Genomic DNA, 25,665 nt, shown 5'->3' on the forward strand with positions numbered 1-25,665 from the left:
CTAACTATCAATAGTCAAGTCGGTACATAGATAAAATAAAATAAAATTCAGTACCTACACTGAAATAAGATCTCTGTACTGAGAATGCTTACTTTTTTTGTTTTGTCAGCCTCTTGTGAAAATAATTTAACAGAAGAAATTAGTTCTAATGAAAATGAGAACAAATAAAGTTGAACTTCTAAGCCAACCATGCTAGAGATTACACACATACCTCTAGTCAACCCACACATCTCAAAATATTTTTATATACTCCAAAAAACGAAGATTCACACTTACAAAGACTTCACAGTTCAAAATTCCTAGGTAAGTGTTTTCAAATGACTATAAATCAAATTTGAATATATAACACATGAAATACATCAAGATATGAAATATGAAGTTTCTTCCTAAATGATAGATTTTTTAAAAAACTGCCATACCTGAGTAAAATAATTGTGTACTTTTCATCTAACTTATCTTCATAATTTATTACATTTTTCCTTTGTTGTTCCATATAAACATTAAGAATAACATCTCAAACATCTAAACTTACAACTGTAGCTATTTTCCCTGACACTAATTAGTAAGAGAAAATTAGCCTAAGCATAGCAGAATCTTTGCCAATCATTTGCTCCCTCTAAAGAAAGGAACAACAATGCTTCTCTCAGTGGTGTTCTAGTAGAACATTAGCTTGGAAGCAGCAAAGGAGAACAGAACTCCTATCAATTAAACCTGAGAACTTTTGTCCCTACAAGGAAGCAATGCCCACTTTCTATCATATCCATCAATACATCCAGGTACATATCTCTACTGTCTTTCTACTACATCCTCAGACTACAGTTTAGTAATTGTATGTTTTTATGTGAGAGCTATACTTTAAATGGACATCCTTTATAGACTGTTAACTATTGAAGTATTCCCACTTACTATACCTCTGTGGCAGGGAGAGATAAAGGGAGATTCAAAATGACAGTCAAAAATTAAAAACTCTCTCATTAGTTTTGGAAGATTTCAGGAAACCAACTCAATTTGAAAAGTTTATACTGCTTTTTCTGTATACATTGTATTACATGGAAACAAAAAGTTGATAAGAGAAAGTTCTTTATAGAAGACCAACTAATAAATGAAAATCATAAAATTAGGATAAGATCATCAATGGCTCCTAAAACCATTAGGTGAAAAGGTGATAGGAGACTTTACAATGGATGGATTAGGCTGACAATACTTGAGCCTAGTGATCTGTCTTAGCACAGAGAGAACCAAACACTATGTGTCATGCGATATGATGGAAAAGAAGGTACAATAATCTATGAAGCATTCCTTCAAAAAATTAAACCCAAGTCTGATCAAGCCTCTCAATTTAACCACCAGCCTATAAGAAACTGGACTCATAAGAAACACTGTGGACAGAAGAACATGTTAAAGGACACCAGAAAGACGCAGTCAAAATCGAAGTTGTGAAAAATTCTATAAGGCAAATAACTTTATCAAATAAAATTATGGGGGGGATAGAGAGAAAAGGAACTATATGTTAAAGGATACTTACGAAATATATTAAATGCAATATTTGGATCTTGTTTAGATCTCAAGCCAACTGTATTAAAAAGAGGTAAATCCCTTTATTGTAAAAATTTTAATATTAATTGGACATTTTATATTAAAGAATTATTAATTTTTTAGGTGTGATTGATAGTGTTGTGGTAATTGTAAAAAAAACACAAATGTGTCACTTTTAGAATGCACACATATGCACACATACATATATTTACAGAAAAAAATTGATATGATACACAGGAATTGCTTCAAAATAATTTGGAAGTATTGGTATAGATAAAATAAAATTGACCACATTTTAACTGTTGAAGCAGGGTGATTGGTGCATAAAAATTCATTATACCACTCTATTTTTATATATGTTTTTAAATGTTCTTTAAAAGTTTGAAAAATTTGAAATATAGAATTGTCCTTGATAGATGGTTAACCTCTGAGGTGTTCTTATTTAGCATACTATTTGAGCTCACCTACCCATGAGGCACTACTGCAAGTACAGAGAGACAGTATAATAAGAGACAAGCACTTTAAAAGTCCCTACAACAAAGCAACTGACAGAGGAAATAGAATTATTAAGTGAAGGCACATAATTTCAAAGATTTACCAATAGCAGTTGACAAACAAGAACATGAATAAGAAAGTGGGGTGTAGTTTATTTTTTTGTGGATTTTTTTTTTTGTAATAATCTCCCATTCCTCCCCCATCTGACCCACGATTGCCAGTATTACTAGAGTAGTAAGTCAAAGTAAAAATATTGTCTTTTTATAGGAATTCCTCCTTTCTATACAATGATTTTATATTTGGCAACTTTTGGTTCCTTTTCTTAGAATGCCTCAAAATCAAAATTATGACAAATGCATTCAGCCACTCCTCAACTTATTTAACTTTTTACTACAATATAATAACAAAAGGCATTAAAGTAAAACAAAACTAAGCACAGAAATAAATGAAAAACAACAGCTTGAGAACTTTCCATGTAATCTTGGATATCAAAGTCAAAATGTCCTTCTATAAAAAATGTAAGTAATAATGGTAAACTATACAACACTTGAAATTGGTATATTGTGCTAGCCCAGGAAATACTGTTCATGTCCTACAAATGAGAAACTATGACAAAGAATTATAGACTTCTTTTAAAACTTAACTGGAAATTTCATACCTAAGAAATTAAGCTATTATAAAAATACAAACCTACTTATATATACATTTATAAGCAATGACTTAAACATTTCTAAATAAAATGTAAAACTATAGTTGCCCTTTATCATTGTTTTAATTTATGTTTTTAAAGAATCTGTTAAAATACTAAAACTCTTTACTAATGTTTTACCATAAATGAGCATTGGATAGGAAACAAAAGAAAGCATTTACAAAAGACATGTATCATATAAAGAAATAAAGAGATATTACTTGTAGAATGAGCCATTCCTTTTTTTTTTATGGAAAAAAAAGAGGCTAGTCATTAATTTAGGTCATGACAGAGGATCAAGTAACATTAGATGGAAAGAATAAAAACCTGTTCCACAGAAATACAATTCTGACCACACGACTTCACTCCCCATGAAAGACATTTAGTTCAAAAAGCAAGAATGAAAAAACTAAAACATACAGAGCAGTTGTAAACCACTTATAAAGCTCACGTTGAGATATGAGTAATTACGGAATAACAATGAATAACAGGTGTTATTCAATGTATTTTTCTGATTTGGGGGACATATTTTGGTGTTTGATATCTCTGAAAACATCCAACTATGAGTTCTCTGATAACCCAGTTCAACCCTACACTATTATACAAATATTCAAATAGAAGCAGCCAATATAAGGGCCAAGCCTTAACACAGAGATGATGAGACCCAACATTGGTCAATATAACGTAGTATCACTACTGCTTTGTCAATTGTTCTGACAGCAACAGGAATCCACATCTATCTGAGAGGCAAAAATTATTTTAAAGGAACATCATGTACTACATCCTTAGAAAAATAACCAGCTAAAACAGCAACTAAGAAAGAAAATCAAATGAATGAAGCACTGGAAAAAAAGAGATCTATCTACTAGACATAAAATAACAGAGCTGAAGTATTCAATACCAGTTTCTCATAAACAAAAGAATAACTGAGACCCAAACATGAAGAGACGCATGATCCTAGATCAAAAAAATCTTTCCTTTTGGTCTCTAGTTCTATATTCTTTTCATTACACAGCATTACCTTCTCTACCAACGAATGATGTCTTAATCAGACCATTACTAGAACAATTTGCATTTGCTGAAAACCCCGGGCAAGCAGGTTAGATGTTAATGTCCCAATCAGCTTGTCCAAAGATCCCATCAGAACTTGAGGTAGAACCACAACCTTCACTTGCCCAAGGTCACATGTTTTCAAGCAAAATCTGAAAGGACCCACATGTTTTGCCTTCTTGAAAAAGAAAAATTCTCCCTAAAATGCAAACACTTAGGTAAATGTGTTCTCTTCACCGACACAAAAGCCTAATTGGGCTGCTGTTTCCCAGAGATTTTGTCCACTGGAATTCCATACTAGACTTCTTGTTTTAAAGCCACAGTATCCTGTATAGTATCATCAATCTAAGACCATAACCTACGAAATTAGTATGTTCTAAGACCCTTTAATAAAGTTACCTTTCTTTCTCAAATGTTAAATATCCTAAAAAACACCCTATTTCTGCTAATCTTCACATCCAGATAAATGAGTGCTAATTGAGAAGCGTAGTAATTATCCAATAAATGTATTTCATTGTTTAAGAATTTATCCCATCTATCTTTTCAATACTTAAAATTTCATTTATACTCTAACACTATCTTCACTCAATCTATACTATACTCTCATTAAATCATAAAGACTTTAAGAGTAAGTTTTGTAATACAAATACATGTAGACATAATACCATACTATACAAAATATATACTCTTCTCTAAAACTATGTAAAATGTTAGTTTTTCTCTATTCTTCCTACTACACATTCAAGTATCCAATCTTTAGAATAACTTGAAGAAACCCAATATAAATTAATCTAATCAAAACCAACTTAAAGGGTCACACCACCAAAGCACCAAATCCTTAATATTAATTACTCCAAGAACAGCTATGAAATAGTTTTTTTTAAAGTGCCATATTATAAATGTGGACTATAACATGAAGTATGTTAATATAATTTCCTAAATTTAAATAACACACAATAGGTTGCTAAAAACAATTAAATGCAACCAAGCAATTACTTCAAACAGCAAAAATGTCACCTCTTTACTGAATGCAAGTTATTCATTTCTGTCAAAATTGTCCTGCAGCAGTCATAAATAAGTGGGAATAGCATATACCTAAAAAAATGTTCTGAGAAACTTACCATCATTTTGGCTCTTGCCCTTCATCTCTTCCTTCCACGATAGGATGGTGTTCAGGGGAACATAGTCCCTTATGTATTCTTTGCGTCTCTCCTCTAAGGTCATCTTCAGTAAACGTTCTTGCAAAATAAAAGCAGAATCTCCATTTGTACTTAACTTTTAAATTCAGCAATTATTTTATAATTTAAATATTAATCATGTAAACAAATCAAAGAATTGGTGAGGGCTTGAGAAACATCAAAATGAAAATCTAATGATTCCGTATTTGATGGTTAAAAAGCGTCAAGTTAACACCATATTACTGTGGCATGTAGGCAGGAAGGGGGAATCAAAGCCTGATGAGGATGGCTCTCTTGTGATAGACCGAGAAATAAGTGAAAACTCCTTCAATTAACATCTACTAACAGTCTACTCCATGCCAGTAATATGTTTATATACTGCAGATACAAAGGTGATCCTTAACCTGGGGTTTAAGACAAAACAGGAATGGATAATATACAAAATAACTACTACATAAATAAAATACAAGATCCTAAGACAAGTACATACAAATGCTAAAAGCAGAAGAAAGGCAGCCACCAAGGTATTTCCTTAATTCTAAAATGCCATCAACAATAAAAGTACACTTTCAATTTAATATCTTCGTAGGAGGTAATTAAACACAACTTTCAATATACATCTTGATAATATTAAAATATTTTTTCAAATGCAACTTAGAATTATTAACAGCTGATGTCACGTATAATGAAGTCACGGTTCTTGGGGTGCCTGGGTGGCTCAGTGAATTGTCCGGCTGTTGATTTCAGCTCAGGTCATGATCTCTTGGTTTATGAGTTTAAGCTCCAAGTCTGGGTCTGTGCTACTAGCACAGAGCCTGCTTAGGATCCTGTTTCCCCCTCTCTCTTTGCCCCTCTGCCGCACCAAAACAAACAAACTTAAAAAAAAAAGTCCCTGTTCTTTACAAGTGCTAGGTACTTCACACATATTCACAGAAGTCATTTTTCCAACAACTCAGCAAAATTGGTACTATTATTTTTTAAGGATTTTTTAAGTTTATTTTTATTTATTTATTTATATATAGAGAGAGCAAGTGTGCGTACACAAGCGATGGGCAGACAGAGAATCCCAAGCAGGCTCCACATGGTCAGCAGTGTGGAGCCTGAGGCAAGGCCTGAACTCACGAACTGCAAGATCACGACATGAGCGGAAATCAAGAGTTGGAGGTTTAACCGATTGAGCGAACCAGGCACCCCGGTATTATTATTATTTTGTTGATAGGAAAATGAAGCACATCAAAGTTCAGCATCTTGTCCAAAGCAAGAAAGCTTTCCATTAAAATACAGTTAGATATCTCCCTTAGTCAAAAACTATAGCCTAAACTATTAGTCACTATAATGCACTACCGTCACAGGAAAAGCTCTTCAAAAAAGGTGATGTGTTTCTATATGCCAACTGCCACGTATCAAATACTTTACCAAAGGTCTACACAGTGTAAAGAGATTGACAGTTCTACTCTCTCCAGCTGTGTCAGCAGATTACAAGATGAATATATTTAAGGACAGTACCTAGTTTTAGGTGTCTAACCCTCATAAAATAATCACTTTAAAAGATTCTTTCACAGAAATCAACTACAGAAGACTTTAATATAAGTCCAAGTGAATAAGAAATGGGGAGCCAACATTTTTCCTGCTCCTAGAACTGGCTTTTCTTCAGCCGCATTAAATGATAATAAGATATTTTAATCAGATGTAATAAAACCAAATCACAACACTACAATACTCAAAGGTCAACACTGTACTGAATGTAAGATGCCTAAAGGGCATTTGAGTTGAAATCAAGAATCTTGAAATCAGGAAAGAGGTTAATCCTAGAGATTTTGGAAATTATGACCTAAAGTTTTGGTCCTAAAGGAAGATAATAGGAAAAGGTAAGAAATGTGACCAAACCTCAAAAAAAAAAAAAAAAAAAAAACCCACATAATCAGAGACTGTACACAAAGAAGAAACTTAAAGTAAATAAAATGAAATAAAACTTAAATGTCACTGGAATTACTAGGTGAATCAAACTGCCAGTGATGTAGAAACCAGCAAAGAGTTTTAATAACTAGAAGGGAAATACTGTCAATTGCTACAGAAAAATCAGGAAGAATAAAAATTAGTAAGCCATTGGTGGAGCCTGGATGGCTCAGTCGGTTAAGCATCCAACTCCTGATTTTGGCTCAGGACATGATCTCATTGTTTGTGGGACTGAGCCCCATATCTGGCTCTGCACTAACAGTGTGGATGCTGCTTGGGATTCTCTCTCCCTCTGTCTCTCTCTCCCTACCCTCCTCAAAATAAACAAACATTTTTTTAAAGTGCTTCCTTTAAGACAGGAACAGAGATGAACGGACAAAGGACATGTAAAGAAACAGACAAATGAGACTACAGGGGAAGATATTACAGCTACATGACATGTATTTTTCCATGAATTAGACGGAAATGTCACACGTTTATGTAAGAGGAGGGAGGGGGTCCTGATGGCAGAGGAAGCTGTAATAAAATGATAAATTTGGAATACTCACACAAAGGAGGAGAAGAGATAACTAGCACTTACCAAATCACTACTAAAAAGTTCAGATCACTAACACAGAAATATTACAATATCAGTGATCAGGTTGAGAGATATTATGAAGCAACTTGTAGTTTTAGTAAATGTCAAAAAGTAACACAGGAAGGCAACCTGGCCTCCGTAATTCCATTTATTTAGCATTTAAGTATGAACACTTAGAACAGAAACAAGATCAATAATAGGACAAAAAAACAATGAGATAATTTATGTTTCAGTACTTGAAATTATAATATGCATTAAGTGGTTTTAAATTATAGCTCCAAATAATAGATCAACATAGTTTATTTAATACATGTGGACTTGAGAAGTCCTTAGTTATTTGTTTAAACAATGAAACATACTGAGGACCACAGACACCTATGCAGTTTCTTTAGCATTACACAAAACTTTTCCTTAATGCATCACCTTTACAATGAATCTCTGCTCTATGAACCAAGCTTATAAATAGGCAGACCTACGATTAGATGGCACACTGAGTAAAAATATGTTTACAGAATATCCTGACATTTCAATGAGGTGGATAAGCTTTTCCTTAGATTTAAATAATAGCTGCAAAAATACAATACCATCCCCACAAGTGAAATGAAATAAAAAAGGTCATGCATCCCATCAGCTTCTTTAATACTGACAACCATACTGGAAGTCCTTAGCTCCTTGTTTTTAAACATTAAATATTCCAAAAATAGACATCCTGATAAACTGAGACATACATTAAAGTCTTCAAATCACAATGTTTTTCCTTTAACATTAAACTTCATGCAAAAATAGGTTAGTTTTAGACAGGAGAAATTTACTTTGTTAGATACCTTCTTTAATTGTGCATTTGCTTTATTTAGAAAATATTAATTTGGTTGTACTTTCCCCTGTTAGAAGCAAAAAAAAAAAATCAAGACATTAAAGATTCTAAAATGCCTGATCTTCAGAGTCCAAATATGTAGGTGTTAAATGAAGGAACCATTATAACATTGTTACTTTAAGAACATTATTATGACAGAAAAATAGTTCCTAAGCAATCATCATTATTTCATCAATGTATTGAAAACAATCTCCATGATTTCCACTATTTTGCCTTATTATCAATAATATAAAACATTCCAAGACCATCAACAAAATGGGCATAGATGATCTTTCAATGATTACAAGGTAAATCACTGTTAAAAGTGTGTTGAAACTAAAGTAACTGCCACTGCAAAAACAAAGATTATTTTACACTAACTTACACATACCAGGCTATTATTTTCAACAGCATTTGTTTTATGACACCAGAATTTTTACTTCTATATAATCCCATGGTCATTAAGATATAATTACATGATATACAACCCAATCTTTCAATAGTTTAAAGACCATTTTACTTGGATTGTTCAATTATGTTAAATCTTCCCAGTAGTTCAATAAAAAAAGAATCCCCTCCTCATCCCTTTCCTTTTGCATTATCTGAAATAGGCCTTAAAGGATTCTTTTTCCACATTCATTCTCTTCTTTAGGTCCACTGTTTGGCCTTAGTGTTTATAAAAGCCAGGACTTGCAATAATATTCTAATAATCTAGCTTAAGAACTATTATCAAGGAAATCAACTTTCAACCTAGTCACTCCATTATCCTTCTAAGAAGAAGATGGGATACTCTGGAGAAATCTGCACTACCCTTACCTGACCTCACCCTGGATACACAGGTTTAATCTATGTTAGTAGTAGCAACGCAGGTACTCTTTGCCACGCTTCTGTAAAAAAGCTAAAGTGTGAAAAGAATGAAAGAAAAAACTCCAGACACTAAAGTTTTATCTCAGAATATTATCTAATTATGATGCCAGAGAAAAAGAGGAGAAGGCGAGAGAAAAAGAGGGTTGCTTCGCATACTTCTGTGTCTTAGAGAAATCAGTGCCACTGTCAATCTAGCTGATTTGGGTAAGCTTTGATACGCACAAAACTCAGGGGCAAGTTCATTCACGGTGAGCGATATCAGCTTCACAGCCTTACTCTGAGCAACTTCTGATTACGAATGGGGATGAAATACACAGAAACACTGCAGAGAAACCCATTCAGACTTCTCTAAAAGCACTCATCCTCACGGATAAGACGCCCGTTTTCAGCTTCCCCTAGAGTTCCAGGTTCCCAAAGTCATACTGCGGCGCAGAAGGAAGGGGCCTAGAAAAGGGATAAACGCCCGAAAGAGACACTGCCAGCTAGGGGGTGGGGGAGCTAGAGGCGACGAGTGAATAGATGAGGGTCAGTGGGCGCAAAGGCGCAGCAGCTGCAGCAGCCGGTGTGCCCGCCGGCGGGCACGTGTGCCTGGGACAACCTGGCCAGGAGTCCAAAAGTCCCAGCTGGGGTCCCGGGAGAGGATGGGGGACGCGATCAAGTTGTGCTGCTCCCGGGGACTGCCGCTCGGGGGTCTCCGCCACCAGCCAGGCGCAGGCAGCCCCGCATGGGGAGAAGGTGACCGGGCGCGGCAGGCAGCAGAGGGGCGTGCGCCCACACGTGTGCGAGCTGCAGGTGCCCGGGGGCGGCGCGTGCACGCCGTTGTGCGCGCGCGTGTGCGCGTGTGTACACACGGACTCGCGAGGGAGGCGGCACCGGGCGGGCGCGAGGCGGGAGCTCGGGCGGAGGGCGCCGCGGCACACACAGCCCTGACCCCCGCCCCCACCCGGCTCCCACCCCCCACACCCCCAGGACTCGACGGGCCAGTTACCTTTCTCCTCTCTCCACACCTTTTTCTTCTTGTTGCTGGGGTACATGTTGCCGTGGGGGTGGCTGGCTTTAAGCTGCAAGTTCCCCAGGCTCACGGGCAAACAGGGTGTGTGTGGAGTGGGAGGGGTGGGAGGGGGCACTCGAGAAGAAAAAAGTGCAAGAGGCTCGGCGTCCCGCGCTGCTCGCCAGTCGCTGCCCTCTTTTCTCAGCCCGCGCTCCGCTTTGGCTCCCACCCGCCTCAGCCCCGCGGACGCCGCCAAAGCAGCACCTCAGCGCCTGTCAACTAGGTCACGCCTCGCGCTAACCTAACACCCGCGCAGGCCCCGCCTCCCAGCCGCTAGCCAGCGACGCCTCCCATTGGCTGCACCGCCCGCCGCTCTCCGCTTTCCAGTCACCGCGCGCCCCTACTTCGGCCCCAGGGCGCACGCGCAGGCGCAGGCTCGGGCCCGACGCCGAGGACGTTGGGGAGCTGGGGGGCGGAGCGAGGGCGCTAGGGGGCTGGAGTTGGCTTCGCGTTTGGGGGGGCGGGGCGTGGAACGGACTCCCGGGAGGAGCGTGAGGCTGCTGGTGCTTCCCCAGGCTTCGCGGCGCTAGGAGGACCTGAGGGCGTGGTCAAAGGGCCAGGTGCGCCAGGTGACTGGCAAACGAGCCGGCAAAAGCAGCCTGCGGGACGGGAATACGTGAAAGTAAGAGCAGACTTGAGTCAGCGCAAATTGTCCGTGTTTACTATAACTGACCAGTGTGGATGGATTTTACCAGATAATCTGAAGCTTTCCTCTTGGTGAGTAAATTAAACAAAAGACGTGAAAGGATTGGGAAATAGTTCCATATCATATACAATCAGCTCGTCAAACTTGTAGTAAAAATTACAGTTTTCACTGAAGTTCTGTGAAGTTTGAAAAGAACAAAGATAAACTGGACTACTCAAGGGTTTTAGGAACTGAAAAATAGTGGGCAACCAACATGTTACATTGGAAACAAAAATCCTATATCAAAGCAAATCAACCAGAGCCAGGACAACTCAAGGCACTGGGTTAAAGGACTAGCTTGATTCTGAGTAATACTTATCTATCGGTGTTCTGAAAATCCAGTTCAGGTAGAGCCCACCAAAAAAGTAGGGTGATCCAGAATTTAGGGGAAGTTTGGCAACCCCTCCCCAAATGCATTACATTTCTAAATATTAGATCATCCACAAGGCTGATTTGGTGGAAGTGGTGAATCCACATTTATTTCTTTTATGTGTTGTACTTAAGCCAGGTGTGTAAGAGCTAATATTTGCAACACTTTTTTTTAATTTTTTAATGTTTTATTTATTTCTAGGAGAGAGAGAGATAGACAGCGTGAGCAGGGGAGGGTCAGAGAGAGAGGGAGTCACAGACTGAAACAGGCTCCAGGCTCTGAGCTGGCAGTCAGCACAGAGCCCGACGCGGGGCTCGAACCCACGAACCGCGAGATCATGACCTAAGTGAAAGTCGGACGCTTAACCGACTAAGCCACCCAGGCGCCCCGCAACACTTTTTAATAATAAAAAAAAGGAAAAAAGAGAAAGGCCCTGTTAAGAATTGTAAAAAAATGAAATGTTTTGAGTAACAGGACACTCATATGATTTCATGACATACTAACGTAATAATTTTTATTTAACTCTCCCTCTGCTTCTCTTTTTCTTTTAATGCTGTGAAATACATAAAAATGTATTTGGCTGGGAGAAATAAGGGAGGCTTCAAGAAGGAAGTGACATCTGGGCTAGTAATAAAAATATGCACTTATTTTTTGGCAATGGAAATAAAAGGAGGTCTCTGATTCAAGACTTTACAAAGATAGAACCAATAGAAACTGGTAATGGAATAGATTTTGGGAACAGAATGAGGAAGAGAAAGAAGATAAGAGGTTCATGGGTTAGTTTAGGAGGAGAATGGCAATGTTGCTAATATTGGGCAATTTAAGAGCAGTTGCAGATATTGTAGGAAATATATTGAGTTCTTATTTAGAAATGCTAAGTGTGAGGTGTTCACTGGAAAGTGCATCATACTGGGCACTATCCCTTTTGTTACAAGAGGGATACTGTTTCCACCCCAACCTAGAGTTCACCTGTGCTTTCTTAGGAACCTAAAACTATGCTACTGATTATTCTTTATTTCATGTCAACTCAAGGAACTAGAACCATACATAGACTTACATCCCACTTTCAGCTTTTCAGTCCTTCTCTTCTAGATTCTATCCTATTAACCAAATGAAACAGCTTTTGTTAAGGTGATCAGTGACCTTCATGTGCTATGTAATGGTCATTTTTCAGTCTTACTAAGATCTCTTGACAGCATAACAATCTTAACCTCTCGTTCCTCCTTGCAGCATCCTTTTTCTTCTATTTTTCTCACCCTTTTGAGATTCCTCCTGTATGGCCATCCCTTCTCAGTTTCCTTTGCTGGCCCATCTTCCTTGCAGCCATTACATTTTGGAGTTCATTAAGACTTAGTCTTTTCCCCTTATCTCTTTTCACTTTGTACTTTTTTTTTTTAAATACCTTCACCCATACTCATGGTTCAGTTATAACAGTAATTTTTCAACCGGGGCAGTTTTGCGCTGTAGGGAAAACTGACAATGTCTGGAGACATTTTTAGTTATTGCAACTGGGAAAAGAATGCTACTGGCATCTAGTGGGCAGAGGTCAAGGATGCTGCTAAGCATCCTAAAGTGCACGGTTCAGCCCCTCCACAGCAAATTATCTGACCCAAAATGTCAACACTGCTGAGATTGGGAATCCCTGAGTTATACCAATGACTCCCAAAATTATTATTTTCAATAAAAATTTCTTCTTGAACTTTAGACCTATACGTGCTACCATATACTGTATCACAACTTTAAGAGGCAGCATTATGCACTGGATAAAAGGTATCTGAAGCCAGACCATCTGGATTCAAATCCTAGGTTTACCGTTATTGACTATGTGACCCTTTGTGAGTTACTGAGAGTCTCTACACCTTGCTTTTTAAAATTACTATATGGAGATGATAATATAGTATCTACCTTGATTAATGTGAGGATTGAATGAGTTAAAACACATAAAGTGACTAGCACCTAGAAAATGTGGCAGAGATGCTCACTAATACAATTTTCTCTCTCTTGGCCCATAGGAAAACTATATTTCCCAACCTCCCCTGAAGTTAGATAGGACATGTAACTGTATGCTGGGTGAGTTATAAAGCAAGAGTGATATATGCCATTTCCAAGCCTAACCATCAAATCTTTTGTACACTTTTCCATATTCTCTCTTTTCTTATCATGGTTATCTCAGAAGCAGCATGTCAGGAAGGAAGGAGCTTGGATCCCTGAGTCACTGCTTGAAGGAGTACCTCAAGGAGCCAAGGGGTAACACATTAAGCTATGACATAAATAAAAAAAACACTTTTATTATGTTATGGCATTGGTATTTAAAGGATACTTGTTTTAGCATTAACTATTCTGATAAAATACCATTATTATTCAAAAGTGTTAAATATTAATATTTAGTGTCTCAAAAGTACCCGAAATATACCATGTACTACACTGAGTTCGTGATCTTTCCTCCACACTTAGACTTCTTCCAGTGTCGCCTCTCCCTTTGAATGGCTTCATCACCCATTCAGTTGAACAATCAGGAAACCTAAACACTATAGCTGATACCTCTTATAACTTCTTTCTCATTTCAAATGAACTGCTATACTTTCTCAATTTTATCTCCTGTATCACTCTTGAATTGCTCACCTTTCTAATGGCAGTGCAGCAGGCTCAGTGTGCATTTAACTGGACTACTACAAAGACTTCCTAAGTGGTCCCCGTGTCTACTCTTGCCCCTCTTATGTCCATTCTATGCCCTACATCTGGAGTTACCTTTTCAAAAGTGCTCTTGTTGTAAATCACTGTTGTAAATTATTCAGTGACTTTCTAGTGGTCTTTGCAGTGGACTTAATTGTATACCCCCAAAATTAATATATTGAAATCTTAGCTGACAGTGTTATTATATGTAGATATAGGGTATTTAGGAGGTAGGTAAGGTTAAATGACATCATAAGCGTGGGATCTTAATCCAGTAGGACTGTGGCCTTATAAGAAGAGGAGGATAATATATATCTCCACTCTTCCTCCTCCTCCTCCTCCTCCTCCTCCCTTCCCCCTATATCTGCCGTGTGAAGACACAGTGAAAAAGTGGCCATCTACAGTATGGGAAGAGAGTCATTGCCATAACCAGGCTATAACAGCATCCTGAACTGTGAGAAAATTAATTTCTGTTGTTTGAGGCACCCAATCTATATATAGCCTTTTACAATGGCAGTCCAAGCTGACTTATATAGTCTTATTATAAAAACTAAATCATTAACAGTAGAGGGTCCATTACCTACCAATTCTACTCTACCCCACCACCCAATCTCTGGTTCCATTCATATCAACTATAGAGTTTTTCAGTTCCTTGAACACATCTTATTCTCAGATTAAAAATCACTCCCTGGCAAAGCATTCCTTGACCCCACCTGACCTCTACCCACAATGTTCTTTTGTATGCCCTCAGTGCTCATGTATTTCCCTATATAGCAATTTTTACACTTTATAATTAGAAATTTACTTGAGTGATTCTTTCATTAATATTTATCTTTCACTCTGGACTTACAAACTCTCTGAGGACAGGAAGTATATCTTTTTGCTCACTACCCACAGAGAATGACACAATGCCAGATACAAAATAGATTCTCAATAAAAATTATTGAATGAGAAAAATGAGCATCCATGCAAGATTGTTGGTAAAACTAAGGAAGAGCACGTGAGACCAAAAGAGGTTACCTTGGGGAGGCCATAATTTTAAAGCAAAGACAGAGAGTAACAGACAAGTGAAATTAATGAATGCCTGAAAAAGAGCAGCATTCCTCCTTAGTATATAGTAGGTATTCAATAAATTAATGAATAGGTGAGGGAATGATAGAATGAGTGAGAAATTGTGTTTAAGAAAGTAGAAGAATATTTGCCATTCAATTTTCAGAGAAACCAATAATATATTTTCAAGAAGATGCTTGTGGTTAGAAATGTCAGATATCTCAAAGATCAAGTAGGATGAGAACTGAAAAAAGATCATTGAATTTATAGTCGACATAAATCAGTGAAAATAAAAACAAGTAGTTGAAGAAGAAATGAGAAGCAATAAGAAGTGATTGTGGACTGTTGTTGTTTTTTAAATGTTTAGAAGCTAAAGAATAGGTAGAAGAGATAGTAGTTGGAAAGATACCAGAGTCAAGGGAGAATTTTTCTAAGAGAAATGAAATGAAAAGTGTTTAAATTAAGAAGATTGGTGACAAAAGATTGAAACAAAAAGGAGAGAAAAGAAGGACAAATGTTAAAATACAGAAATACCAGAAAAAGATAAAGGAAATGTGGATAGAATCTAGAGTAAGAGAAGTCTTGGAGTTAGACTATAGAAAGTGTATTTCATCTTTTGTGATGAATTTGAAAAAGAATGAAGATTCAAAAAATTATGCAATGAAAAGAAGATAGAGGGAAGATAGGTTCAATGAGCTCAATTTCAGTGAAAGTAAGAGGCAAAATCATCTGCTGGAAGTTGCTGATAAATCTGGATCCAAATGGGGAATGCAAAAAATATTTGGAAAATGTTTAACAGATGATATTTAAGAGTTTAAATAAATTATTTGTAGGCACTTTTTAAAAGTACAGAAGTTAGGAAAGTCCCATTTTGAAGTACCTTGGCAAAAGGAAAAGATACTAGGGAATAGACAAAATAATGATCCCAAAGATTTCCAGGACCTAATCCCTGGAACCTATGAATGTTACCTTATTTAGCAGAAGGGACTTTGCAGATGTAATTGAGGATCTTGAGATGGGGACATTATCCAATATTATAATGGTTGGCCCTAAATGTAATCACAAGTGTCCTAATAAGAGAAAGACAGAAAGATTAAAGCATTGGGAAACTAATTAACAAAGGGAATAAACCTGGAAATTCAAGGCAATAAATATGTCTATTTCTGAAGTAATTACCTGTACACACGGTAAAAGTTGGATATATTTTAGGCATAATTTCTTAGTTCCATTCCTTGGATAGTGTTAATATTCCCATGCTTTTACCTTAGTATTCATTTTCGTTTCTGGTTCTAGCCTTGAGGGTATTCCCTCATGAACTGTCCATATTGTTAAAGACAGTAAAGAGGGCATTTTAAAATACCTTTTAAGGAAAGTGTAATGAAGTGCCTTTTTAAAAAAAAATCGATCACTGGAATTTTTTTGCCTTTGTCCCAGTAAAACCGCAGCAGTTCTTTACTCAGAGAGGATAAACATCTTCACCAAGATGGGGACCAAAGCAGACTTGATCCATATGCTTCCTGTGTACCATAACCTTCAGATGTAAAGGATGATGTTAGCTCAGCTCATGTACTTAATTGTGTTTTTATATAAGTGCAGCTTGCATTGCTGAAGGTAACATAAAAATAAACATTTCTAGTGTCTGAACATTATTTGAATGTTATTGTGGACATGTACAAACTGGACTTCCGCTTTATTCCTTTCCTTTCAGAGAGCAACTCTTACCTACTTTAAATATACTTCTTATCTCCCACCAGAAGACTAGCAGACTAGGTATGGTTCCCTCCCCATAGGCTGCTTTCTCCAGTCACTACCTTCATTCTAGTTGAAAGGAACTTCCTGGCAGCTCATTGGCCCAAGAGTAAGGAAATGGTTGCTTAGCAACCAAATCCTGATCCCTGCAAACCTGTAAGGTGGAAGCTTGTGGGCCAGCCACCTAGTTCTGCCTGTGTTATAAGTGAGGAGGAGCTACTTATGAGAAGATGAAGCCCTTGTGCCTCTTAATAGAGATATTGATCATTCTTGGGGTCATAATTAAAAGTAAGTTTTTTTGTCCTTATGGTTGTCTATGAGGGTCTTTTCTCTTTAACAGAAATAAGGGTAGAAGCTGATTAGAAGATCAGAAGTAACCTCACTATACTCCCAATTGGTACCATTTGGGGGTAAGTACTTAAGAATATTCAAAAAGGATAGATATCAACGATACTCTTATTTAGGACAATACTTGCAAGGATGTTTGTATGAGAGAGAGAAAGAGGGAGGGAAAAATAGAAAAGATCGAGAAATCTATGAGGAAAGCATTATAGTAATTTTTATAGAGTAGGGATATTTGAGACAGATTCTTAAATTTTGTTAAATCCAGAATATTATGAAGATTTAGTTTCAGGACTTTAATGGAAAAGTAGAGGACTCAAAGAGTTGTAAAGTGCATTAATTTATATTCTTAACAATCTTTTTAAATCTTTTCACAGTAACAATTGTACTTCCAAAGTTTCCATGATCCCTAACTAGTAACTATCTTAAAGTAACTAGTAATTGGAAATTATTTTCCAATCTTGTTTTTCTGGCCTTTTATTGAATTAATTTTTACTCAATCCTCAAATAATTTACTTTTCCTGAATTCAACCTAAGAAATATTCATTTACATTTAACCCAGGAATGCAAGGTTGGTATAATATCCAAAAATTAACTAATGTAACACACCACATTAATAAAGGACAAAAACCACATACATGGTCATCTCAACTGATGCAGAAAAATCATTTGACAGAATTCAATATCCCTTTCTGATAAAAACACTTATCAAGTTTGAAATAGAAACTTCCTCAACTTAATAATGAAAAGCATCTTCAAAAAATCCACACCTCACCTACGCTTGTGGTAGACAGAGTATAATGTATAAACTTGTCAAATCACTTAGATGAACACCTGAAACTAATGTTAACTGCATGTGAACTATAAAAAAAAAAAAAAACCCACACCTAATGTATTTAAAAACAGAATGCTTTCCCCCTAAAATCAAAAAGAAGACACTCTTGCCATTTCTATTCATTCATCTCAACATTGTATTTGAGGGCCTAGTCAAGGCAATTAGATAAGAGAAAAATAAAAGACATCAAGATAGAAAAGAAGTAAAACTATCTGTAGTTACTAAAGACATAATCTAATGTACAGAAAATCCTAAGGTATCCACTTAAAAACTATTAGAACTAAGAAATGAGTTGAGCATGGTTGCAGAATAAAAGGTTAATATACAAAAGTCAATTCTATTTCTTTACAATCACAATGGACAAACAAAAAAATGAAAATAACAGTTCCATATAGAATAGCATCAAGAAGAACAGAGTTATTAAGAATAAATTTAACAAAAGTACAAAGCTCAGATTCTGAAAGCTATAAATATTGTTGAAATAAATAAGAAAACCCTAATAAACACTTTTCAGGGCACCTAGGTGGCTCTGTCATTTAAGCATCTGACTCTTGATTTCAACTCAGGTCACAATCTTGCAGTTCATGGAATGGAGGCCCGTATGGGGCTCCGCACTGACAGCATGTGGAGCCTGCTTGGGATTCATATTCTGTGTGTGTGTGTGTCTGTGTCTGTGTCTGTGTCTGTGTCTGTGTCTATCTCTCTCTTAAAATATCATAAAACAGAAAGAAAATACTTCTCATGTTCAGAGTTTGGAAATCTTAATATTAAGACAGCAATACTCTCCAAATTGATCTAGAGATTCAATACAAAATCCCAGCTGACTTCTTTGCAGAAATTAAGGAAATTATCTGAAAATTAATACAGAAGTGATTGTTTCTAAACAAAAAAAAATTTGGAGGACTCACACTTCCCAATTTAAACATTTACTACAAATTACAGTAATCAAGACAGTATGAGACTGGCATGAGGACAGATATATAGATCAGTGGAATATCACTGAGAGTTTGGAATTAAACCCTCAAATTTATGGCCGGATGATTTTTGGCAAACATGCCAGGCAACTCAATGGAGAAGGAAAAGAATAATTTCTTCAGCAAATGATAGGGATGACTGGAGAGCCGCATGCAAAAAAGTGATTTGGATACCTACCTCACACCTAATATAAAATGAGTCAAAGACCTAAATATAATAGCTGAACGTTTAAATCTCTTAGAAGAAAACAGGCATAAATTTTTGTGACCTTGATTAGGCAATGATTTGTTAGGTATACCACTAAAAGCATAAAAAAATAAGCAGATAAATCAGACATCATCAAAATTTAGCACTTATGCTTCAAGGGACATCATCAAGAAACTGAAAAGACAACCCACACAACAGGAGAAAAATTTTGCAGATCATAGATCCAATTAAGTTTAGCCTTCAGAATATATAAATAACTTACAAACTCATCAGCAAAACAACAAACCAGTTTTTTAATGGGTGATAAACATTGTGTACAAGTTTTCTATTTGAACATCTGCTTTCATTTCTCCTGGGTATGTACCTAAGGAATTAGATAGACATTTCTCCAAAGATAATGCGAAAATGACCATGAAATGCATGAAAAGATATTCAACATTGTTTGTCCTTAAGAAAATGCAAATCAAAACCACAATGAGATGCCACAGTGAGGATTTAACTTTAACAATAAGAGTGTAGACTGAGAGGAGTAGATGGATGACAAGGCTAGAGACAATAGTGACATAAGAGTCCAAAGTAAGAGTGTCCCAAGGAGATGGGCATGTCCAATAATGCCAAATACCAGATAGAGCGTGGAAGTGAGGTAAGGGCCAACAAGGTACCACTGGATTCAATAGCTGGGAATCTTTACCTTTCCAGGACACTTTTATCAGAGATGCAGGGACAAAACCTGATTTCAATTGACAGAACTGAATAGGAGGAGAGAAAGAGACAGTAAAGACAATTATAGAGTTCTTTCTGGATTATGGCACTTTGTGAGGTCAGACTTCAGTTTTCAAGAGATAATTTATTGATTGCAGGTCTACAGAGACCCAGGGAAGTAGTTGGGGGGGTTGGGGGGGGGAAGGCAGTTACTTTACAAGCTAGTGCTATAAGACCTATGATTTGTACACAAAATCAGGTTTTAACTCCACTCTATTTTTTCTTTGCCAGCATTTCTAACCCTAGATCTCAAAGCAAAACAGGGCTGCCTTTTTTCACTCACATATACCTTACAAACTTGTGTATTTTATACGTTTTTTCACTTGATGCTCAATGCACTTTGACTTCACCTATATAAAAATATTGAGAGAGGGAAGTTGCCATAACTATGTGATTTTTCCTTACTCTGCATTCACCTAGGGAAAGTTCTAAAAGAGTTGCTGTGATTTTTCCCCCCTTTTGGTAAATCCTTAGAACAAAGTAGTTGATACTGCTGGAAAAAATGAATAGCTTATCCTAAAGTGTGGCTTAGAAAGTGGAAGTAAAATCAATAGTATTTTTTTTCTCTTTCCACACTACCAAACCAGCCTCTGATTTAAGGTAGTGTAAGTAGTGTAAGGGATATAACTGAAGCAGAGAAAAGACATTGACAGAACTTCTAACTCTAGAGTATCTAGGATCCAAGGTTTGCCTAACTTGTTTATCCCTTTCTAGTAGTAATTCTTCACTACCATACAAGTTCTACAATTAGCAAAAATAATAGGATATTAAAAAATGAAATAGAAAGATTATAGCAATTCTCTCTCCCCTGACACCCACCTAGCAACTCTATCCCAGTTGAAAAAGGCAAGTAGCTCATCAATCTAAAACTAATCAGAATTCACAAAGCAATTGGCTAGCAATTATATCTAGGTCTCTGTCAGGGCCACAAAAAGGCCAAGTCCTGGATGTTTTGCAGAGGATGCTGAGCCTAAGTAGTGTAAGCAGACTACTGTTACATAATTGTGCTTGCTGGGATGCCTGGATGGCTCAGTTAGATAAGTATCCAACTCCATCTCAGGGTGCATCGGGCTCTGTGTTGACATCTCAGAACCTGGAGCTTTCTTCAGATTCTGTGTATCCTCTCTCTGTCCCTCCCCTGCTCTCTCTCTCTCTCTCTCTCTCTCTCTCTCAAATAAATTTAAAAGTTTTTGTTTAGGAGTTCTGAGTTACCTTTGCTTTCTTTCAGTTTTTTTACATTATACTTCTAAATAGAGAACAAATATGTTGCAAGTATCTAGAGCATCTTTCCTTGAAGAGAAGCAGGAAAGAGAAGATGTGTCATGATGGGACTGTTCACTACTAGAGAGAAAATTGATTACTGTGTTAGTTTATAAATCTGTAAGGAAGCTGATTTCTCTTTTGTGAGTTGTCTTAAAAGATATAAGGCTCTTTATTCATAACCTAGGTTTATCTGAAAGGTTTCTACAACTCTACAATATTACTACTACTTCTACAACTACTACTACTCTTTGGAACCATTCAGTAGGACAGCACTCAATGGGGGGAGTGCAGCCCTCAGCCCGAGAAGAGCTGGAGGAACAGACCCTCCCACCCCAGCACTGAACCCATCAATGCCCCTGCATCAGCTTTATTTCAGGTTACTTGGGCTGCTTAGAGGAACTGCCTCCTTTTGACACTCTTCCCAATTCTGTTCCATTTTTTGCATACAACTTATGTGTCTCTCTTGTCACAAGAATTCTTGTTTGCCCCAAGAATTCTCTCTGCCAGTGATAGCCCTCTACCTGCTCTTGATTGATCCTCAGATCTACTTTCCATCCATTAAGACTGCTGTCTCAAAGAATACCAATCACCCACTGATTACAAACCTAGTGGCCTCTCACTGTTCTTGTTTATTGTTTCTTAACCTCTATGCAGCATCTGACAGTATTCACCATCTTTCCCCCCTACCTATGTAGAATCTTGGACCGTCTCACTGGCTTATCTTTCTCAACCCTCCCTTTAAATGTTGTGCCCAAAGTTCAGTGCTTGGCTCTCTAATCCCCTGTCTCTGTTACTCTTGCCCAAGCCCCAGCTTCTTTTACACATGAATTTACATTGTAGACCTTCCTCCTGATCTCTAGATGTGCACATCAGCAGCATGATGATATGACCAGTAGTATATGGCCTGCAAACACCTTGAATTAAATCTCAAATTTAGCTCCTCTTCTCTGTTTCTTATTAATGGCATCAGCATCCCTCCCCTAGTCCTCAAATACAAAACCTCAAAATTGTATAGTCTTATAATGCACTAAGTATCATCTAACTTAATGTTTTGTATAGATGACAGGACTGAGGCCCAGAGTGGTCAAATTGATTCCCTAGGGTCATTCTGCAAAGCTATGTCTGGAGAAAGAATCTTCTAATCCTTTACACTCATAAATTCCTTTATTCCTTCGACAAATCCTGTCAACTCCACAGTGCTTCTCCCATCTATGCATTTTCATGTCTCAATTTAGAGTCTCATTTTAGTATCTTTTATCTACATGACTACACTTCTAACTCTCTTATTCACAATACAGTACTGCCAGAAATAATATTCCTTAACCCCAGACTTGATCATAATTTTCAAGCTCCTATTTTATGAAGAATAAAATCTCAGTGTCTTGTCCAGCAGTAAAAATCCTATGAATTAGATACCGACTTCCTTTCTTTTTTGTCTCTGCTACACACATATTTTATTTCAACTGATTTAACTAATTTAAACTATCAGCTACTCGGGGCACCTTGGTGGATCAGTCGGTTAAACATCCGACTTCAACTCAGGTCATGATCTCATTGTTTGTGGGTTCAAGCCCCACGTCGGGCTCTGGCTGACGGCTCAGAGCCTAGAGCCTGCTTCAGATTCTGTGTCTCCCTTTCTCTCTGCCCCTCCCCTGCTTGTGCTTTCTCTCTCAAAAATAAACATTTAAAAATTTTTTCTTTAATAAAATAAAAATAAAATAAACTATCAGCTACTCAGTATACCACCTAACTCTCTCACTTCAATATCTTTCTGAATCTATTCTGCAGACCAGGGCATCTGGGTGGCTCAGTTGGTTGAGCTCAGGTCATGATCTCGCTGTTTGTGGGTTCAGGCCCCATGTCAGGAGCCTGCTTCGGATTCTGTGTCTTCCTCTCTCTCTGTCTCTCCTCACTCATGCTCCCTCAAAAATAAATAAATGTTAACTTTTTAAAAAAAAAAAATCTATTCTGCAGATAAATGGTCCACAATGCTGACCTGACTGCAAGAATGTCCTCTCATTCCATTTTCTTCCCCATCACCACCAGAAATCTACAGCATAACACCCTATTCATCTTTTAAGGTCCATCTCAAGTTCTACTTCCAAAAAAACAAACACAAAAACTTTCCTAAGCCCTTCCTCATAGCACCTGCACCTTTATTTTCTTATGTATCACAGTCTCAGAATTCAGTTAGTTTTTAACTCCCTCATCAGGTTGTCAACAGTTTTTTTAAATTAATGCTTGTAACACTTTAAAATTTGTAAAACACATTCCCAAAATCTGTGGAGTAGGTCATGGAGACATTTTTTTATTCTAGATTTACAGATTTTCAAAACTCTGAAATACAGAGTTTAGTAAGACCCAAATTTGCCAATGGGAATTAAGTTTTCTTTTGTTTTGTTTCTACTCTGTATCACCTGTTTGTTATTTTAAGTCTGTATTCTCCAAAGTGGACTGCTCTGTGTTTTTGCCTCATAACCACATTTACTTGCCTCATGCCGTTTCTACATATTGCCAAGCAGCCCGATGAAAATAAAGTATTCAATCCATCATTCAAACATTTTAAAATGTAGTATATATATATGTTTGCTTCTGTATAGAACAAAAAGCTAGGTGACATTGAGTTACTTACTTTTCAACTAGTTGTTTGGGCAGTATGATGATTACATAAACTCTAACAGTGGCATTTTATCATTTTTCACTGATTTTATACTTTTACTGGCATATGAAATTTATTTACTGTAGCCATCGAATTTTATTTCTGTAGTTCATCAACCAATGAGAAAGAGTAGGCAAGAAAAACTGGTTTCTTAAGACTTCTATAAGTCCGCCTCACAGACTTGGCACCAAGATTACAGTGCTGGGCTTGAAGAGAATATTCCCACATTGAGAAAAGTGTACACCTTGCAGCTTCCCTGATAGAAGATAGTCTTCAAAAATAATTCATTATCTCTGGAAAACAAGTAGGAATGCCCTTAATGAAAAAGAAATTATGAATAATCTAAAAAACAAATAAAAGATAGAATGGATTGAAAGTAGAAACTTTTGCCCAAAAATGTACAAAAGAGAATATGGTTAGAAATGATGTACAAGTGTGTTCAGGAAAAAGGAAAAGATTGTTGGTTGGAAACAATAGCAGCTGCATCCTAGCAGTCTGACTCCTACCCCTCTCATGACCACCACCTCCATATTCAAAGGAGACGGCAGCATTTTCACTTCTAGTAATGAAAGGCTAGGTGACTCGGTTATTTGGTCCAACCATCCCACTGAAAACAAAATGTGCATAAAATATACAAACTTCTTAAATTCATCAGAGTTGAGAAGATGGTAAAGAACCACTATACAAAAAAAAATTCTAAGGAATTACTAGAATCCAGAGAAATAAGCACAAGAACACCTCAGCAGGGCTGAGACTTGCCTCACCTTGGTCCCAGTCCTGTACCTAAACATCAAAGCAGTGTTATCCTGAGCCAGATAAATTTGGGCTTTGGTTTTTGTGGCCTCACAAAGCAAGGAGAACAGAATCTAATTCTCAAGACCTGTCCAAGGTGAGGAGTCTAATAGACCTTTTCAACATTCACCAAAGACCATAAAGTACTGTACTCTTATGATAAGGGCAGACCAGAAGTAAATCCACCCCTTCCCAAGTCCAGGGGTCTGCAGAGACTTGACACTTAGAAAAACAGAGAGTAAAGAAAAAGAAAAAAAACATTCCTGAGAAGTTGTGGTCACAGGCCAGCCCCACAGATTTACAGCCTGGGTAATCCCAGGCACCACAAGCTGAACTAGATCTAAAATAATCTGTACTTGTACTGCCCTAGGCACATGGCAAAATAAAATTCATGTTCTCTCTGTTGGAAAACAACTTCATTTTAGGTCTGTATCTACTGAGATAAAGTTTTTAGTATAGTAAAAATGATGCAGTACACAAGGAGACAAAGCATGAGGTGAGAGATTTGGGCTGGCATTTTGACAGAGATGTAATGTCTGCTGCAAATGGCTAATGATACTGAGGGAGCACCTATTCCCAGATGACTAGGTCCTGTCAGTCACATCCTGATAGCAACCCCCCCTGCAACACCCACAAAGTAACTGGTAGCTATCTGAGGTGATTGTTACAGCATTCAGAGACAGGTTAAGAGGGAAAATCCAAGTCCAACACATGAGGAAAAGTAACCACATAAAAGCATCAGCCTACACACACACACACACACACACACACACACACACACACACAGCATAATAACCTGAGAAAAGAACAAGTCGAGGAAATGGTTGCGGTCTTTAGAATATTAAAATGGCTATCATGAAATTTAGAGATGTTATTATATCTATGAAAGAAGAGCATGCCTTAATGAAAGAAAAAATGAGCTATTTTGGAAATGAAATATATGATAATAAAAATAAAAACCTCAAGGCTGAATGCCAAAATTGACAGCTGAATAGCAACCCAGAGGCTCAAAACTCAAACTGAGAAATTCTCTTATAGCACAATGCAAATGG

The 25,665-nt window shown here is 37.1% G+C and overlaps 2 protein-coding genes across 2 annotated transcripts in view; one reads left to right on the forward strand and one right to left on the reverse strand.

Annotated features, from left to right (window-relative positions):
- The window catches only part of MACROD2 (mono-ADP ribosylhydrolase 2), a gene marked incomplete at its 3' end in the record, with an annotated part of 479,088 nt that extends 468,600 nt beyond the window's left edge, over window positions 1-10,488 (reverse strand). Inside the window, exons 1-2 of the mRNA XM_039219099.1 lie at window positions 10,189-10,488; window positions 4,891-5,007 (exon numbers count right to left, since the gene is read on the reverse strand). Of these exons, the coding sequence (XP_039075030.1) occupies window positions 4,891-5,007; window positions 10,189-10,234 (163 nt within the window). The remainder of the gene's footprint in view (window positions 1-4,890; window positions 5,008-10,188) is intronic.
- LOC120221604 lies at window positions 10,233-16,594 on the forward strand. The gene is made up of 3 exons (XM_039219106.1): window positions 10,233-10,448; window positions 10,682-10,968; window positions 16,464-16,594. The coding sequence occupies exons 1-3, from the start codon at window positions 10,233-10,235 to the stop codon at window positions 16,570-16,572; spliced, it is 612 nt and encodes a 203-aa protein (XP_039075037.1). The 3' UTR covers window positions 16,573-16,594.
- The last annotated feature ends 9,071 nt before the right edge of the window (window positions 16,595-25,665 follow it).

The sequence above is a fragment of the Hyaena hyaena genome, unplaced genomic scaffold, assembly GCF_003009895.1.
Source record: "Hyaena hyaena isolate Hyena2069 unplaced genomic scaffold, ASM300989v1 scaffold_789, whole genome shotgun sequence".
Taxonomy (NCBI): domain Eukaryota; kingdom Metazoa; phylum Chordata; class Mammalia; order Carnivora; family Hyaenidae; genus Hyaena; species Hyaena hyaena.

Bases quoted from the DNA above. Each gene is read 5' to 3' on its own strand.
- LOC120221604 (XM_039219106.1), top strand. From the start codon at position 10,233: ATGTTGCCGTGGGGGTGGCTGGCTTTAAGCTGCAAGTTCCCCAGGCTC. The intron at 10,449-10,681 runs GCAGCACCTCAG...CGAGGGCGCTAG, and splicing joins GCCCCGCGGACGCCGCCAAA to GGGGCTGGAGTTGGCTTCGC. The intron at 10,969-16,463 runs GTGAGTAAATTA...CCTTTGTCCCAG, and splicing joins AATCTGAAGCTTTCCTCTTG to TAAAACCGCAGCAGTTCTTT.